At 41.2% G+C, this 19,292-nt stretch overlaps 1 protein-coding gene and 1 non-coding gene across 5 annotated transcripts; both read left to right on the plus strand.

Annotated features, from left to right (window-relative positions):
• The first annotated feature begins 693 nt into the window (after positions 1-693).
• trnak-cuu lies at positions 694-766 on the plus strand. The gene has a single exon. It is a non-coding gene; the product is annotated as a tRNA-Lys (tRNA).
• Positions 767-1,720: 954 nt separating this feature from the next.
• On the plus strand, positions 1,721-19,225 carry LOC124063619 (protein kinase C-binding protein 1-like). 4 transcript variants are annotated; one of them, XM_046397445.1, is made up of 21 exons: positions 1,721-1,956; positions 2,054-2,289; positions 7,371-7,441; positions 8,006-8,169; positions 9,845-9,988; positions 10,447-10,560; positions 10,688-10,780; positions 11,017-11,104; positions 11,186-11,241; positions 11,331-11,408; positions 11,516-11,631; positions 11,760-12,235; positions 12,949-13,077; positions 13,225-13,392; positions 14,373-14,888; positions 16,077-16,556; positions 16,658-16,803; positions 16,905-16,985; positions 17,071-17,149; positions 17,266-17,505; positions 18,003-19,225. In XM_046397445.1, exons 2-21 carry the CDS (start codon positions 2,276-2,278, stop codon positions 18,179-18,181), a joined length of 3,432 nt encoding a protein of 1,143 aa, XP_046253401.1. In that variant the 5' UTR covers positions 1,721-1,956; positions 2,054-2,275; the 3' UTR covers positions 18,182-19,225. The 4 variants fall into 4 exon arrangements, with proteins under 4 accessions (XP_046253401.1, XP_046253399.1, XP_046253398.1 ...); XM_046397443.1 differs by having other exon boundaries at positions 1,722-1,960; positions 9,767-9,988; XM_046397442.1 differs by having other exon boundaries at positions 1,722-1,956; positions 9,767-9,988.
• The last annotated feature ends 67 nt before the right edge of the window (positions 19,226-19,292 follow it).

The following is a 19,292-nucleotide window of genomic DNA, read 5'->3' on the forward strand; positions in this document are numbered from 1 at the left end:
TTTTTTCACTTGCCTCTTGCGTAAGATTTTATTTTGAAAAATAAATAATTACAGGAAGTTACAACTTTGTGTGCATGTCTCCCGTCATTCACAGGGTAACAAGTGATGATGGTGGCCTTGTTCCACAAACGGTAATTTACATACAGGTTAATTTTACAGAGAAAATCAGCAGTCAGGTAATTAATGTTTACATGATACAAATGCACTGCGCACCGAAACGTCAGCTCAAGTTGTCACTGCCGTCACATAATTAACAGATTTAACCGTTAATTTGTTTTTTTCTTTAAGGCTTTTGAGGCGGTACTATCCGTCTAAAAAAGTGAAAGCACTTGTAACAGTCGCTAGCGAAAGAAAGCCGCTTTAATGGGATTGTTGTCCATAACCCAAAGGAGTCTTTAGTGGCCGTTAGTCATGACCATTCAACCAACACCGTATGTTAGTAACTCAACAATATGCGGCTTAGCTCAATCTAACAATTCTTGTTCTTTGCCGCTAGAGGTCAGTGTGAGACAGAACCGGGACAGCAAGTCCTAACGCGCTAAAGCCTTAACGCTAACCCTTTCTCATTACAGTGGTAGACGCCAGCACAACCTGACGCAGCTTCACACGTGAAATAGTGGTGAAATAGAATAATATAAGATATAAGCTGGAGCAAATTTATGAGAGAATTTTCAGAATGTGTGATCATGTGCAGCCCGGCTAGCTCAGTCGGTAGAGCATGAGACTCTTAATCTCAGGGTCGTGGGTTCGAGCCCCACGTTGGGCGGTATAATTTTTTTCTTTTCTCCCCGTCACTTAGATCTGAAGTACACAGAAGATCCTCTGTTCAAACTCAACCAGTATTGTATACAGTGGGAACACCATTTAACACTCCTCATGTACTGTTGTAAGAAAGCAACGATATCTGTCATCAAAGCTTTTGTTAGCATTTCATTTTTTCTATATTCTGAAACCCCCTTTAACATCTGTGGAGGAGTAAGACTGCGGAAATGCCTGCCTGTGTACTGAAGTCTCACACAGTCTAAGAAAAAAATATAAATCTAAAATAAAAGTATATCAGTGTAGAATAAACTCTGGCAATTTTACAGGCAATAGTTTGTATATCACTATGAATTACAGCCTTACATATGACCACAGTTTGTTCAACAGTTAATTCAATTCATTCAACAAAATAAGAACATTATGAGTGTATTGTATTTATGGCATGGTTAATATATAGGATTTCATTACATTGTATATTTATTGTTTTAATATTTCACTGCTTCTGAATGTCAGAAGGACAACAGAAACTGGTGCTTTATCCAGCTGTGTTAAATTATTGATGAACACAGTTTCAGCAGGGAAAAATAACGCCACACACAAATTATTTTTAGTTCCTCCAGGGTTTTTCAAATCACTTCATTAATTTTAGTGTTCTTTCACATGGAAGAGGAAATGGGGAGATGCATATTCATTTTGTGTTTTTTTTGCTGTATTTACCAAATTTTGTGAAGCATTTGCTTGTAGATTTATATGTATGTATGTTTGGCTGACACTATTTGACCCATTATATATTGAGGATATTACAGTAACAACAGTAATGTATGACATAAATAGGCATAGCTTTGTCAGAACTCTATGTCTTCTTCGATTTCCTCAACAACAAACCATTACAATAATTTGACTATACAACGTCTAATTTTATCTGCCTTTTTATTTTCTTTCTTTTGGGGCAGGGGGGGTGTTGAATTGCTTAAATAGGTGAGGAGCGACAGCCTCTCCTTTCTCTGGAAACAGCCAAGGGGGAGGGAGGAGTTTAAACAAAGGCCCTCTCCACATAAAAAAATGGAGGCTTGTGCAGAGAAGCCATGGTGTCCTGCTCTGTCTACATGCTGCCATTTCTACTGCTAAAGCCTTCAAATCAGACGACCACTGCCAGATTCTACACTTGGAAGCTTAAACACGTTGTTACATGGGGTTTGTATGTCAAAAATACGCACATTAATCCTGTTATTTTGTGGTTTTAGGCCTAGCTCTGTGCTTATTTTTCTTCCCCTGTCTCTGACACTCTCAGTGCTGCCCCTGCCTGCACTGAACAAAGATAATTACTCAGGAAACATTTCGGCCAATCAGACGCAGCCTTGTATCCTGCCTGTGAGGAGAGCGACCAGTCAGGATCTGGCTAACATCACTGGGGCCTGATCGCCTTGCCTGAAGAGCGGAGCCTTCCCCGGCTGAGGGCTGAGAGTGTCCTCCATGTTTTATAAGTGTTGACATAACAGTGTGTCAGGCAGCCATGCATCCACAGAGGTAAGCTCTGTCTTTTTTATCTCAACTCTCTGATAACAACATGGCTTCCTTCTTGTTGTTGTGGTGACTGTTGGTTTCTCATGACAAATGTGCACACCTTAAAATCAGTTTAGTGTGCAGGAGGAGGAGGAGGAGGAGCTGGGTTGGATTGGAGGCCTCGCCAGGCCTCTCTGCTCCACAGCGCTGAGGGTGGGGGGTTGGGAAACGACTCTCACCCTTGCTCTCTCTCTATGTCTCAGGGTCACATGGGTGCCCCAGACAACCAGGCTGCCATACAGGAGACAGAGTGCACCATGGCAAATCCTTTTCCTTTTTTATAATGCAAAAGAGAGTTGGATTTGGAAATGGCACCCACATCTCCTTTCTGTTGTGGCAGTCTTGTGTTGCAGCCTGGCAGAGAAATAATGGGGGATGGGCAATGGAGGTGTGTGTGGGGGGGTATTATGTACCCTCTGTAAGTAGACTGGCTCTGTGCTGTTTTCTTGTGTGTCATGCCAGGCCGGGGAATTGACGTGGAGGGCAACAGATGTGCTTGTTTAGAGGATAAAGAGTGCAGGGCATAGATGAATACTGGTTTTCTGTCTCATATTTTTGTGTATGTGTAAAAAAAAGAAAAAAGAAGATTATTCAGATACTGGAATTGTATGATTTGGTACACATCAAAGCCATCTGTGCAGAAGAGGGAGTTTCTGCACTTCATACTGATCGGAGGATGAGCCGGCATGAAACAAACCTTTTGTTGAAAAGCAGTACTCTCCAAATTCTTCCAGTCTTATCTTTAGAAATAACATGTTGAGGGTGCGTCTCTTTACAGCCATAAGCCCCGAGTTTACAGCCTGGGGCTTTGTCAACTCTACAGCACTATTGTGAAACTGTCTCCTCCACTTTCTGATCCTCTGACAGACAGTGGCCATTTTAGAGGGCTCTTCACTTCTAGTCTTCTCTTCACAGACCAGACAGCAGGGCAGAGGAACAACATGAGACTATGCACGTTTTTTACATGACGTGTGAGAAGATTTTAGGCTCTCGTGTTTTTGCCCTATCATACTGTTTTTTCCCTTTTTTACACATAAGACAGAAACGTCATTAATAGATGAAATACAGGTTTAAAAAAAAGCTCAAACACAAGGTGTACGAGGAAACTCCTTACTGTTTGTTGCTGTTTCATATTTTTCCGGCCATTGCCTGTACATCGTGTCACATCATGTATCGCTGTTTTAGCGGTCTCAACTCTGTGGAGGAAGCAAATGTTTCCTCTACAGAAAATAGTAATGTTACAACCAGCATTTCCTCTTAGACTACAGCTAAATCACTCTGTCTATAAAACCCAAACCAAAAGTTGAGTTTCACTACTGACTATTAATGAGTTACTCATGTGGATGATATCATGTATGAGTGGGACTGTAATATAAATGTTACGTTGATATTTATAAATGTCAGCCATACATAATATCACAGTGATGGGACGATCGTTTGGGGCCTCTTTTTGAGCCAACGTAGGCTATAAGCAGGTTGGCAACGCTGGAATGGCAGTGAGTTATGCATCACAACCAAGCATATAATCTCTCAAAAGGCCTTTTGCAAATCCCCACTGGTTTATGCTGTCATAATCAAGAAAGGAAAGCTAAACTGAAAGAATATGAACTCTCTAATGCAGGGGGGAAATCTCTGCATTGCAGCAAAAATGCGTTTTAAGAGGAAGAGGGGAGCCTGCACACTGTGATCCGTGTGGCATAGCACAGCCGACCAATAATGTTCCACCCTGTTGGCCCTCTAGCCAATTGCAGCTGCAGTTGAGGTTAAAGATTGACAATCAGAGGGAGAGCAGCAGGGAGAGCAAGGGCCTTCTGGAAAATTCCACAGCCATCTTTGATTCACCCTTTACAGACTTATATAAAATTCAGGTCAAATCTTTCTTTTATGCAGGATATTCTGTGCATACGAGTAGTATACTTTGGTGTTGGGACATTATTTTAACGTTGTAAAGATGTCATGCTGAGACAGGAGTATTTATGTTGTTAAAATGAATAGTTAATAAAATGTACACAAGGGGCTTGCGCCTTCTGCTTTTAATTATTTTGTTACAGCTACTGGGGTGCGTTTCTTCATTTGTCTGCACGTGGTTGCTGGTCTTGTGAAAGCTGAATCTTGTCGTTTCACAAAACCTAATAATCTCTCTGGGGTTTTGTGTAGCATGGTGAGTAGGATGTTTTTTAGTCAACATTATTTAATCCCAAGTGTTTTCAGTGGCAGTTCCAGTGGTGAGAGTACAATATAATGTTTGCAGTGAATGGCTTTCCCAGAATGCCACATAGAAAGGCTGTTTGTTCAGATATTTGTCTGTTTGGTGTTTGAAAACCGCCTTTTCTTCAAGGTATAGAGAATAGCTTTGCCACTATCTGAGCATGGCTTTGTAATGTTGGTCTCTCTCTCTTTTTGAAATGAAATCTAATTATTCTATGACAGCAGTATTCACAGGGAATGAGAGGAGGGAAGCCAAGATCGACGACTTAAAAAAAAGACAGTGAGAGACAGAGAGAGAGAGAGAGAGAGAGAGAGAGAGATGATTGCTTTTCACTTTGCTGGGTTTCTCATGTCTCCCTCCCTGTGTTTTTCTTCTATCTCTGTGATCGGCCATGAAGGTTTGTCCTGAAATAGCCATGTTTTTTAAAATGCTGGACTGTAATCACCATGGATCTCTCTGGTCCTCCTGCATGGATGTGCCAGTGCCTGAGTCTGAGCCTCGGTGTGGGGGATGGGGGAGAGGGGGGAGGGGAGCAAGCTGTGGCCTCCATTTTCTGTGACGAGAGAACCCTGCTCGTTTCTCACAGGAGTGGAATCTAAAGGCACTGAGTCAGTGTGGTTTCCTTTTTGTCCATCAGGTACTACTTGCAGAGGGGAATGCTGTCAGTGTTTTCTTGAACCCACGTCTCTCTGGAATATATCCCAGAATCTGCTGAGGATTTATCTGTCCAACTCTCCTGGATCATACTTCCTGATCTGAGAACACCCTTTGGATCAGCATACTTTCTTTTTTTTAAAACTGCTGGCTATCCTGTCTTCTTGGTAGTTGCAGCAGATCTTGTCATTGGTATTAAATGTGAATGTAATATAGGGTTGTGACACTGTGCAACAGCTCTGGGCTGACTGGTGATGGCGGATGTCCTCGCTTTTCAGGGCTCTGGTACACGTAGCAGCGTGCTTTGGCTAACGTTTTCTTATTTTCATGTGGGCCTCGTTTGTTCGTTCAGTCCGGAACAGGAAGGCCCTGGAGGGGTTGGGGTGTGTGTGTGTGTGTCTATGTGTGCGTGACTGTTGGCGGGCTGAAACAAGATACCCTTATGCCATATTTTTTAAAGAAACTGCCCCTTTTTCAGACCATGCAAGTTTGACACATTTATTCTCCTAAATTTCAGTTTGATGAGCTGTCTTAGATTGCCAGTTTGAATGCCTGAGAGGGCAAGAAACTAAGAAATGTGTTTTGAATGGCCTTGACAGACTGTGAGCTACAGTGTTTGCTTGGTAACAGAATTTGATATTTTGTTTGTGTATCATTGTTAAACCTCTGGAAAGTGAAGCAAACATCAAGGAGTGTGTGTTTAATAGCTGATGCGATCACCTCCAATCTCTTTTAGAGTTTATCTGATTCAGTAAACTTGTGTGTGTTTTAACCTCCCTTTGCCTATCACCGAACTGACATTTGATCAACTTTGTGAGGGATGTCTCTTTAAGGGTGGAGGAGGGGGCAGAAAGAGCATTCCATTACTTTCAGAAGGGACAAGAAAGAAGCTTATCCAACAAATGTGGTTGACCTTTGAGTCGTAGCATGTAAACCTATCGTCCTAGCTGGAAGCCAGAAGCTGCAGCTAGTGCTATGAACTGGTCAAGTGTTTGACCTGTCAGGGGTCCTTGCAAGGGTTTTCTTCTCTGGGGCTTGTGAATAAAAGCAACATCCTTGGAACGAGGCCCTCTGTCGCTCTGACAAAGGAGGAGCCAAGCACTCAAAGGCTTTCATTTATCGCCGGAGTCCCTTTATTCTCATGCTTTTTTTCCTCAGAGGAAATGAGATGTGAGCGGGACTGAAGACCTGGGAGACACGTTTTTTTTCCTGTGTTAGATGTGTGTGTTGCAGATTCTGTATTCTAAGATTTTGAATTGATTCGCAAATGATGGATTTATTAAGCTATGATATTAATATTTGTCTGTGTAGATCAGTAAACAGTCAGTACAATAGACAGATATTTTGAGGTCTGATTTTGAAAAACACACAATGGTTTATGTAATGCCAAGATTATCTATATGAATATAATAATATGCTAAATAGAAAATATTTGGCATCAGATTTACGCATTAGGTGGTGGACAGTGAAATGGACATGGCTATGATCATAAAAATGCATATGGTGAAGAAAGAGAGGGAGACCATGTTTGAAGCTTGTTAGATGGATCTCTTGCAGTTGGTCTCCAGGAATTGGTCTGAATCCCTCGAGGGTTGTTGTTACTGAAGGGGCTTGAGAGAGAGCAGAAACATAGTATGTTGTTAATCACCATGAGACTCTATCCCTCCAGTAGTATGGACCGACTGCCTCCGATTCCCTCCTTGCTAAAAGACTGTTCACCATTTGTTATAAACAAAGCATAGTAAAGATCAGGACCAGGTCAGACCACAGTCTAGAGCTGTGTTGGAGGTACAGGGTAATGCCAGCTAAATGGCCCTATGTGCTGTTGTGAATATCAACTTGTGCTTAGCAGAGAGGAGCGTTGCCATGGTGATTGTTGCCATTCGCTCTCTTGAAACATAAAGACCATATTCAGTCTCGTTTGTCACGAGATAATATAGAAAGGATTTGAACTTCATACCATGATGTCAGAAATATGCTGAAATCAAATGACATCAAATGACAACAATAACAATGGAAACCCGCAGAGTCCCTATTGACAGATCCTGTGGGACCCAGGTGCCTTAGGTGGTGTTCCACTTGTTTACTGTTATGCTGATGTGGTTTCAGAACACCCTTTCTGATTTTGTGTTTGCCATTCTTTCTGTGTGTCTCTGTGCTCTTGTTCGGTGATGCTCTGCAGTCTGGCTGAGGACGAGGTAAAGACAGAGTCTGATGTGGTAGAGGGGATGGATGCATCCGTACGATCCAAAGGTAAGTCTCTAAGGCCGAGGATCTAACATTAGGAGTCAAAACATATTAGTTGTTGTAGTTTCAGAAAATGTCGAGAGTCTTGTTTATGTACTATAAGGCTCAATAGCAGTTTAATGCATCCTGTTTATCACTACTGACTGCGAATCTAATCCATTATGCCTGCCTGCCTATTAAGATGTTGTGTCAAGTAGCAGCACAAGGTCTAGTTAGGTTAAAGGGAGCCCTCTTGATATTTGTTGTGATATAGAGGGGTCCCTTTATCTTCAGTAACTGCTTTTTAGATCAATGTGGTGGCTGTCAGTAGGTATTAGTATGATCATGATTACAAAATTCTAAAATAAGACTGCTGGATGTGAATGTTGAATTGCTCAGCTGAATCTGACTTGCTTCAATTTGCATTTTCATAGTTTCACAGTGAGCTGTGTTATGATTTATGATTCTTTTCATCCTCTTTACTTCTTTCTTCTAAAAGCTAAATTACTTTCTTGAAATATTAATCTTCTGAAGCTTGTGTTGGACAAGCCTCTCTTCTGTTTGATGACCTGACTTTCTTTCTGCATCCAGTTCCTGATCCACCAGGGCCAGCAGAGCGACTAGTGGCACCACAAAAGAGAAAGGTGTCAAGTCCCACCCATTCCTCCAATGGACACTCTTCCTCAGACACCTCCCCCAGCCCTATCAAGAAAAAGAAGAAACCTGGTGCTGTCAACTGTAACAGCAAAGACCAGGTAAGGGCTACAGTACACTAATTTCAAAATCTGCCATGTCCTCAAGGGATGTGGAGTACAGTGTTGTAGACAAATGCCAGTGTAATACTAGAAAGTGGAGTTAGAAGCAAAAGGGAAGCAAAGGCATCATGAGTTTGAGCTACTTTGTCTTCTTCATTCATCATGTACCTAAGCAATTCAGCACGTTGAAAGGAAAAAATATTTTAGCAAAATGCAAAAGACTGAGTTAGTTTGACTTATCTGAACTTGTCGGAAATCAGATGTGTTTATGGTTGTTCTGTTCAAACTGCTTGTAAAAATGGGCTATACAAATAAAGTTGACTTGACTTGACTTGACTTGAGCATCCGATGAAAGGCGTTCATATTTGTTGTACATACTATTGTCATATAGTTGTAGTAGTAATAGTAGTAAAAAATAATAAAAACACAAGTTCAAACCCCAGCTCCATTCTAATTTCCACACAACTGGCCAAGACAGGCCAGACAGACCAGTGGTCTTGGCCAGTTTGGATATGAATGTCAGATTGTTCGTTTTGGGAAGTTGGAAAGAAATTGCTGGACACATCACCCCCTAATCCAGTTTTGGAAAGTTGTGGGGTTTTTGGCAGAGCAAAAAACAGTTCTGACAGGGTTATACTAGAGCCTTTTGTCTTCCTCTGTAGCACAGACTACCTGAAACATTATAATACAGTTACAAATCAGATGAAAAAGACTGCACGTCGTTGCCTGCATCAGTTGATTTTGACTGTAGTATGCTGTCAGCTTAAAGGTGGACAAACTTGTATGGATGTTACCTGCTGTGACGATGGATATGTTTTGTTGTCATAGATGTGTTATGTAGGATTAAAGCAGCACCAATCACAGTTACTTTATTATTCTTTTAGATATTTTGCATGTTTGTGTTCCTATCAGTCACCTGGTAACCTATGTACTGTTGTTTTGTTCTGCATTTTGGTGATATCTGACTTTGATGTGTACATTTTTAATATCTGCTCACCACATTATGAGGTGTTGAGTGATTCCCTTTTGTCCTTTTAGCCCTTTGATAAACATGCATGATATTAAAAAAATAATTGTTGGTGTTGGAAGTGAAGCTAGTTAGTGACTTTCTGATCGAATAATAAGTTTTAGCACTACCACTCATGATAAATTAATACCCAACACTGATTTGGTGTAAGCTCAGGTGATGCAAGCTGAAGATAATTCAAACTATGAAGCATCATCTCGGGCTTTGAAAACAGATAAATTGTGTTCTGGTGATCCATTAAGGAGCACCAGTACGAAGTTCCAGTTAGATACTTAGCAGAGAACTGCATAAAACCACATTGTGTTTACTTTCAGGTGAAGGCCTTAAGCTAACAACCTAAAACCTGTTGAATTAGTCAGTTCTGAGTCACAGTTCAGTCACTAAATGACTAAATGTTCATGTAGTTCATTTACCTAAAAACTCTTGTGTTGTTGTTTATTGTCTTTACTCTATGCTGCTTGCCCTGCTTACCCCCACCTGACTGTTACCTTGTTTCAGTTGCACTGCACCTTTTGTGTTCCTGCGTGTTTTTTGAAACCTGCCCCCCTGTTTCTCTTGCCTGCATTTCAGTCAGAGCTAAGACATGGTCCCTTTTACTATATGAAGCAGCCAGCACTCACCACAGACCCTGTTGATGTTGTACCGCAGGACGGCAGGAATGACTTCTACTGCTGGCTGTGCCACCGCGAGGGCCAGGTGCTCTGCTGTGAGCTCTGCCCCAGGGTGTACCATGCCAAGTGCCTCAAACTACCAGCTGAGCCCGAGGGCGACTGGTTCTGTCCAGAGTGTGAGGTATCTTGTTGAAGATGTGTGTGTGTGGGTGTACACAAATGATTGTGGGACTCAGGGCACAATCTTGCTTGCTTGGTTGACAAAAGGGCTGTCAGACTATGTGCCATGAGCAGCCAGAGGAAGAACAAATCACCTGCTTTTCTGTCTGTGGCGGATTTACAAATCTGCAGACTCCTGGCCCTTCATGGCACATGGTGCGACAACCCTGCAAGCAATGTGCACACACTACAAGTTAGAGATGCTTCAGGTGTGACTTTTAATCTCATTTTTTGCATTTATGGAAATTTAGTATGAATGTTTTTCATTGGCACAATTTTTAAAGATATGTAGAAGCTAAAACCAAAGGCAGCAGATAATGTAAACTTTACAAAAGTTATCATGTAATTTTTAATAATCAGTGTTCAGTGCTTTTGCTTAGTGTTGATTATTATATGTTCATTCGTGTCATGTTGTTGCAGAAAATAACAGTCGCTGAATGCATTGAAACCCAGAGCAAGGCAATGACAATGCTGACGATAGACCAGCTCTCCTACTTGCTCAAATTTGCACTCCAAAAGATTAAGCAGCCTGGGGTAAGACCTGTTAAGATCGACTGAATGCTGGTTCAAAAGGTCTAATAATGGAAAAACAACAAAAGGAAATGTATCAAAGAAATGATATTTTTGCTGATGCATCTGTTGCTTTTTTCATATTCACCAGACTGAGCCTTTCCAGAAGCCTGTGTCTCTAGAACAGCACCCAGATTATGCAGAGTACATTTTCCACCCCATGGACCTGTGTACATTAGAAAAGGTAACATTAATTTTCTTTCATTTGCAAATAGTACAAAGAGAATGCACAAAGAAAATAAAAACTGTTCCTTGTCGACAGACTCTGAGTGTCAGATTTGCCACTTTGAGGACATATTAAGTTATGGAATTGCATATAGAAACATAAAGACTGACCTGAAATTTCTGGGTTTTTTTTTTCAATTTAATCAGATTATTTTCTTTGAAATATCTTGTCTTTGATATTTTCTTTTTTGACAGAATATCAAAAAGAAAATGTATGGCTGCACTGAAGCCTTCCTTGCTGATATGAAATGGATCTTACACAATTGCATTATCTACAATGGAGGTAGGCCACTCTGTCATATCATCTTCCCCTGCTGCTAATTCACAGAAGAAAACATGAATTAATGTTTTGACTTTATTCCAGGTAATCACAAATTAACAGCAACTGCAAAAGTCATTGTCAAGATTTGTGAGCATGAGGTAAAGAAGCTTTGTTAACTTAATATTAACAATTGTGTGTTCTTGTCTGCTTTTATAAATTAATTTTGTTATGCAATATGTATGTTTAGATGAATGAGATTGAGGTGTGTCCAGAGTGCTACCTGTCTTCATGCCAAAAAAGGGACAACTGGTTTTGTGAGCCATGTGTAGGTCTTCACGCTCTCTTAAATTGTACATTCAAGATGTGTTCATACATTTTGCTATAGATTTTAGGTCTGTAAAGCATTGGATTTTTTGGCTTTGTCCCTAATAGAGTCAACCCCATCCACTGGTCTGGGCCAAGCTAAAGGGCTTTCCTTTCTGGCCAGCTAAAGCACTTCGGGAAAAGGATGGGCAAGTAGATGCGCGCTTCTTTGGACAACATGACAGGTGAGAACTTCTAACCATTTTAGGGGCTTTATGTATAGGGTTGACTGAAAAACTAGGCAAAGATTATTCTCCTGGTTATTCTGGTGTAGTAAATATTTTATTGTGCGTTTCCCTGTGTTTTCCTGTAGAGCCTGGGTCCCCATCAACAACTGCTACCTCATGTCCAAAGAGATCCCTTTCTCTGTGAAGAAAACAAAGAGCATTTTCAACAGTGCCATGCAAGAGATGGAAGTCTACGTGGAAAACATTCGCAAGAAATTTGGGGTTTTCAACTATGCACCCTTCCGCACTCCCTACACACCCAATAACCAGCTACAGATGCTACTGGACCCCTCCAACCCTGGTGCTGGGACAGTGAAAACAGAGAAACCAGATAAACTTCGCTTCAACTTTGACATAACCGCATCTCCTAAGATGGTCCTTGGCAAGAGTTCCACACCCAGTGGGATGAGTCGGAGGGTCTCCACGACAGACATGCCTCGGTCTCCGATGAGCACCAACTCCTCGGTTCATACCGGGTCTGATGGAGAGCAGGATATGGAAAAAGCCAGCAGGAATCCTGCCTTCCATTACAGCACTGGAGAGGAATCAATGGACTGCACTGGTAAATAAATGTTTAAGTAGCTACAATCACAATTTTTTCATCAATCATAAAGCATCAGATAATGATATGAAAATGATGTGACAATGTGAAAGAGAATCAGAATTCAGAGAATAATCATCTGAATCTACAGCTTCTCTCACCTTTGTGGAGAGATGGAGAGATTCAGCTCATTGTTTAGCTGTCCAGCCCATAGCTTTATTGTTTTGATTCTCTCAGACCACACTCAGCCTCTGTGCTATTGAAGCATTGAGCTTTAGAAACCCTTTATACACTACCTGCATGGCACCAATATGAAGATAGACACAGTGATTTGGTGAACACAGAGGAGCATTGATCAGCTAAAGAGCCATCATTACTTTTTGGGAGTTGGTAGAGACAAAGACCAGTGCCAAAAGATGAGTTAATAATGGACCTTCTTTGTCAGGTGGCCAAAACATCTTCAAATGAATGATTATGTTGCTCTGTATCCTCTGGAAGCTATTGTTTGCTGACAAGTTAACTTAAGTCTAATAACCTGTGATGACATGTCACTGTTGTGTTCATAACTAGCTTCCGCTGACTCCCAAGTTACCAGAACAATCAGTTATTGCATGTTTAAAGTCTACATCACCCTAGATGAGGAGCCATAAGTGGACTGATGCCATTAAAAACATTCTAAATAACTAAACAAAAATATCATAATTTTTTTTTTTTTGATTTTCTTCTAATTACAGCATCTCCTGTCTCAGGAAAGATGGGTCCTGCAGGCAGTGTGGCAGGCAGTCCAAAGCCCTTTAACTCTGGACTGGTGCCCAAGCAGGAGAGGACTGCAGGCACAGGTGGCATCCTTAATCTCAATCTGGGTCAGTACCAACAGCACACATACTTTATACTGTAATGATGTTATCATAAAGGCTAAAAATGAGCATATCATCACCACCATCATCATGTTGAAAGTTCTGTCATGTTAAACTTGTACGGAAAAGTGAACATTGACCTGCGCGTTTCAGATCGGGTGAAGGCTGAGATGGATCTGAAGGAGCTGAGTGAGACTGTGCAACAACAGCAACAGCAACAGCAAAATCAGCAGCAACAGGGAGGATCAGCTGCACTCACTGCCCCAAAAAGACCAGTCAGGAGCCTGGACAAGACTATTGAGAACTGCAAGGCACAGCTAGGTACTTTTGCTTTTTTTTTTTTTGGCACAGAACGCTGTCCTTGTACTGAACATGTAATACTGTGCTGACCGGATGTTAATTTTAATGCTAACTGGAAGGGTTTTTGGAGAGCACATACTCCTGCCAAGGCCAATAGTCCAGTTTTCTAATGCCACCCCTTACATTCACCACTTATGACCCACTAGGAATTTGTGGTGGCATGAGCAGAGCCCCTGCATGTACTTGTATTTTCCTCTAATTATTATTATTTGGGTGGTGTGCTTGTAGCCCCCAACCAATGAAACGTATGGAGTCTCCGTTTCTCTTCTTTTTTCCCCCTGTCATCGATGTATGAACAGCTACAGATGTGTGATCCAGCAATGCAGTGTTGTGCAGACATGTGGGCATTAAACAATCAGATAATATTGTTTTATTTCTCTGATTCACTGCTTTGTTGTTGGTAAGGCTGCTGTCTAGCTTGCTCAACACACTGCTGCTCTCTCGAGCCAGCCAGGAGGGGCCAACTTGAAACTGAATCCTATAATTATTGTGAGATAGTGAAAAATAATTAATGTATCCACCTTGTGATTTGGATCTGCTCCAAAATTTAATGGGTTCTTTCTTAACCTATGATACACCCTTTCGTCAAAAGTGGGTCAGTTATTTTTCCCTTATCCTACTGACAAACAGACTGAACCAAAACCTCGTAGGTAGAAGTAATAACAAAGAATTTCTAGTAAGGCCACGTATTTCACATTTTTGTGTGATGTAGTCCATTTGAAAGAAGAATCTATTTTTAGAGTTTGATATAATAAATTATAAATGTGATGACTTTTGAGATTTTTGTTCAGTAATGTTGGAACGTGATGTCTGCTCCTGACTTTGCACTGGTGGTGGGTCAGGCTAATACCAAAATCTATCTTTCTTTATTTTGCTCTGTTTGGTATAAAGTGTTCTGTTTTAAAAAGCATGTAATTAAGAATGTTTCTTTCTCCATGCAGGGATAGATGAGATTTCCGAAGATGTGTATAAAGGCGTGGATCACAGTGACTCTGAGGACTCTGAGAAGTCTGACTCGAGTGACAGCGAGTATCTCAGCGACGAAGAACACAAGCCAAAGACCTCTGCCCAGGACGACAAGGACAAAGCAGAGAGAAAAAGACCCAAAGCAAGCACAGAGGGAGAGATTAAGGAGGGGGTTACGGGGAGAACAGACAAAACCTCTCCTGAACCCCTTCTAAAAGACAAGCAGGGAAGCAATGGCCCAGATAAGGACTTACAGGACAAGCCCAGAACGCCCCAGTCATCTCAGCCCCTCACTGACAAGCCCAAAGCCCCAGAGGAGGGCAGAGTAGCTGCTGCCTCGTCAGTGGCTGAGCAAGACTCTGACTCTGAAAGAGAGCTCGTAATTGACCTTGGGGATGAACAAGGCGCCCGTGACTCAAAGAGGGCGAGAAGAGAACCCGGGTCTTCTGCTGCCAAAACTCCCAAAGAGTCTAATGTTGCCAAGTCGGAAGGTGAGGCCTGTTGATGCGCTGCAGATGTTTTCTCCTGTGATTCTCTTTGCGACTAGTGTCTCATTTAGAGGTACGGTTAAGAGGAAGTGATCGCCTCATGTCACACAGTTAGAACAACGAGCTGCAGTGTCATTTTCAAAATCCATCAAAATTAATCTTAGAGCACACCATCCAAACATTACAGCCACCTTTTCAGAATATATGTGACAGCCTCAGTATTCTTTCAAACATATTTTTCAACATACCGTACTTAAATTCCTTCTGTCTATAAACATTTATAGAGAACTATTACAAGTTCAAAGTCTGCGGTCTACCTGAAAACACTTGGTGGGAGATTTGGATGCGTTATGCTTGTAGCAACTAATGTGGTCTTGGGGTGCTAGCCTCAAGCAGGATTGAGGAGTGCTCTAAGGGAGATCTGGCATTTAAAAAGCTTACATTTTACAGTACTGTATAGTGTATATAGTGGGGTTTTTAAAACTTTTCTGATGTTTTTTTTTATTTTTAATCATTGATTTCTGATTTACTACTGTGTGTTTAATGGAAGGAGTGTTTGCCTTGGGGAGTGAATACTAACCTTCTGTCGTCTGTCTGGTGGCACATTATATGATTCTAAATTGTGTTTTAATTGACTATTCTGTACTGAGTTTTGGATTGTAAAACCAAGGCAACTGCAGATGGTCAAAATTCATAACGCTCAAGTTTTGAAGAAGAAGCATGTGGTCCATAACATCAACTGCTGCTGTAAAATCTCGTTGCTGGGGCTTTGCCACTAGCCTCCTTCAGTTCAACTGGGAAAGAAGAGATAAGACTTTTCTTGGTCTTGAGAAGCTGCAGCATTTATAAACTGACACAACTTTTACTGCTACTGAGTGACAACTTCCTGCTAACTTTTTCCTGTGCTTTGCTCCCATTTACTGCCACTTTTCTGCTGTTTTCCCACTCGCTCAAATTTCACACAATGGAGGAAATCAAATGTTTTGGGTTCTTCCTTGTTGGTATGTGGCCATTCATTACAACAAGGAGACAACAATTTGTTTGAGAAAATGCTAAAGGCATTGGTTGAAAAAAAAAAAAAACAGCACAGTGTGGGAAATCCTACATAACCTTCTTGGTCTTAAAGTGCCCCATTTAGGAACCCAGGGGTGCCTTACTCTGAAGCAGCAATGTTATTTTGTTTCTGTCCAGGTAAAGTGCCTTCATCTGCTGCAGCAGCTACACCATCACGAGAAGCCACATCAAGCCTGAAAGACTCTCTGCAACCTACCATTACAGCAGCCCTCAACCTTGTTTCCACTGCAGCTTCTGGTCACCCCGGTGCTGCTACAGCCACCAGTGGATCCACCAGTGCTCCCTCTCCTGCCTCAACATCAATCTCCACGACATCCCCCGTACCTACAGCTGTAAAGAAGCAACGCCCCCTACTGCCGAAAGAGACAGCTCAGGCAGTACAGCGGGCAGTTGTTTGGAATCCAACCAAATTCCAGACATCGTCTCAGAAGTGGCATATGCAAAAGGTGCAGAGGCAGCAGCAGCATGGAGAGCAGTCTGCAGTGCAGACACAGGCCCAGAGTCAGGGGCAGACACGCAGCCCACAGCAGCTGCAGTCACAACAGCAGACCTCCTCTTCCTCAAGTACCCGCTATCAGACCAGACAAGCAGTCAAGGGTATAAACACCAGCATAATAAATCATCTGAACATTAATATTGGTAAAATGTGTTTTTAAAAGATGTATAATTTCTTTTTTTTCTACCTCTGTCCCTTGTAGTGCAACAAAAAGACCTGCCTCAAAATGCTACATCAACAGCCGCCCAGGTCACATCTGGTAGCTCCTCTTCTTTAATGTCTGGAGACTTGCAGATCCCCACTGTCTCAGCGGATGTGGCTGCAGATATAGCAAAGTACACAAACAAAGTAAGTTACAATCCTCTACTCTGTGGTTTAGTGTGTGAAATGAGAAATGGACTTATAATAAAGCTATGAACTAATATTGTGTTTTTACCAAAACCCTGCAGATCATGGACACAATAAAAGGGACAATGACTGAAATCTACAATGACCTTTCCAAAAGCACATCAGGAAACACAATTGCTGAGGTAAATTCTGGCATATCAGTTGATGTTTATTAATGTGTCATAATAATACTTAGCAAATTTTCATTTCTGGGTATTTTTACCACAGATTCGGCGGTTGAGAATAGAGATTGAGAAGCTCCAGTGGCTGCATCAACAGGAGTTGTCAGAGATGAAGCACAATCTTGGTAAGTTTCCAGCTTCCAGGAATGTGTCCCCACGCCTCCCGAGGGTTGATTTACCACTTTTGATACAGATGATATGATTTTTCAAGTTATTTCGTTTTGTCTCGCTCTACATGAAGAACTGACAATGGCAGAGATGAGGCAGAGTCTGGAGCAGGAAAGAGAACGTTTGGTGGCCGAGGTGAAAAAGCAGACGGAGTCAGAAAAGCAGCAGGCAGTAGACGAGACCAAAAAGAAACAGTGGTGTGCTAACTGCAGGAAAGAGGCCATCTTCTACTGCTGCTGGAATACAAGTTACTGTGATTACCCCTGCCAGCAAGCACACTGGCCAGAACACATGAAGTCCTGCACACAGTCAGGTAACAAACATGTTACACATGTAACAAACATGAAACACACCCATGGTGCAATAGTGTGTGCAATATTTAGATTAAATTGGGGCAGACTGCTTAAATAAAGTATGTAATGTGTATTGTTGATTTATGTTGGGTGCTATGATGTACATGGCTGTGGCACAGTGGTTTGGCAGTTGGATTGATGTTTTCTACCACAGATACTCAGATGGGGAAGCAGACAAAAGTATTATGCTCAATTTTTTTTATTCAAAATTGTAGGCGGGAGAGAAGGCAGCCTAGAAGCTCTTTTTTTCCTCCCTTGTCCCTCAGTTGTGTTTTCTTAGTATGAATTCTACCACAGTTTTTACCACAAAACTAAAATGTTATTTGACAAGCAGCACGTGCTCAAGTTCTTTATTTTATATAAAATATATGTATATGTAGTCTATTCTACTATGTAATGGACAAACACACCAAGATAAAGTGTCCATATTCTCATTCTGTATTTTGTTTTCTTCCAGCCACAGCGTCGCAGCAGGAGACAGAGGCAGAGCCCAACTCAGATCCTTCAGCCAAATCATCAGGACATTCTCCTTCCTCACAGACCCTGCCCTCAGCAGCAGGATCCATATCAGACAAAAGCAACTCTCCAACATATATGGACAAGAGCAAAGACAGTGCAGGCGTTACTGTGACCTAACTGCTACACTACAGATACACTCGCACATTTCACAAGGATGTGGGGCTTATCACGTCAAAGTTAAAGCTTGAAGGCCTGCACTTCTGTGTCCAATCACTTTAATTTTTCCATTCCCATTTGTATATCTACTTGGTGGACATTTTTTGCTTCATCTCTCATCCCTCACTTCTTCCACAAGTCTTTGTACAGGTGGAGTCACCATGTGAAAGTAGTCTGTCTTGAGAAATAAGATGTGATTCTGTATGTTTTCATACTGTAGTTTTGTTATAGCTCTGTTACCACTTTGTTTCAAGTCTGAAAAAGATTGTATCAACACATAGAATATTTGCTACATTAACACTTTTCGGTGCTGCTCTTAAATACTTCATGGTTGTTTTATTTTGTTGATTGCTCTCCATATTATGAGACAAAAAAAACTGTAAAAAGCCAGCAGCATTTGATACCCATTTATCATGTTGCCATCAGAGGTATTTTGAGTTATGCAAGTTTCATCTTTGTTTTAAACCATGTCTGCTTTGTGCCATCTGAGGTATTTTGAGTAATGCAAGTTTAAACATCTTTTCAACTATGTTCTCTTCATGTGAGCGGTGACATTTTTGGTTTGAATACCAATTTTGTATTGTAGTTCCACATTGTATAGGCCTACATAAATATCTGTGATTTATTGAAAAGAACTAAAAAACGTTAAACTGTACAAAGTTTTTGTAAGGAAATACCTGAACAATATTTATAGTGTTATATGTTTTTATAGTATGTTTAATGAAATCACATTTCTATGTGTCTAAACAAAGTTATTTGAAAATAAATTACTTCACATGAATGTCAGCTCTGAGCAAATTCTCTCTTAAACCGGTCATTCAAAGCTGATGTAAACCCTGATCGGACTGTGTCTACGAACAGGGTAGAAATAAACAGAAACTGCATTTTGGTGCGATATTTCCTGTGAGCATGTCTGTTTTGAGCTTGTGTCTCGTTCGTGTTTACATAGTGTAAATACAGTAAATGGACTCGTCAAGAAAAAATAAAACTGCTCTGATCAACTTAGTACAGTGCACCTTGATTCATTTATAGTTTAATATAGTTAAACCATAATAATGCTACAATATAGTTC

Source organism: Scatophagus argus, chromosome 8 (genome assembly GCF_020382885.2).
Source record: "Scatophagus argus isolate fScaArg1 chromosome 8, fScaArg1.pri, whole genome shotgun sequence".
Lineage (NCBI taxonomy): Eukaryota > Metazoa > Chordata > Actinopteri > Scatophagidae > Scatophagus > Scatophagus argus.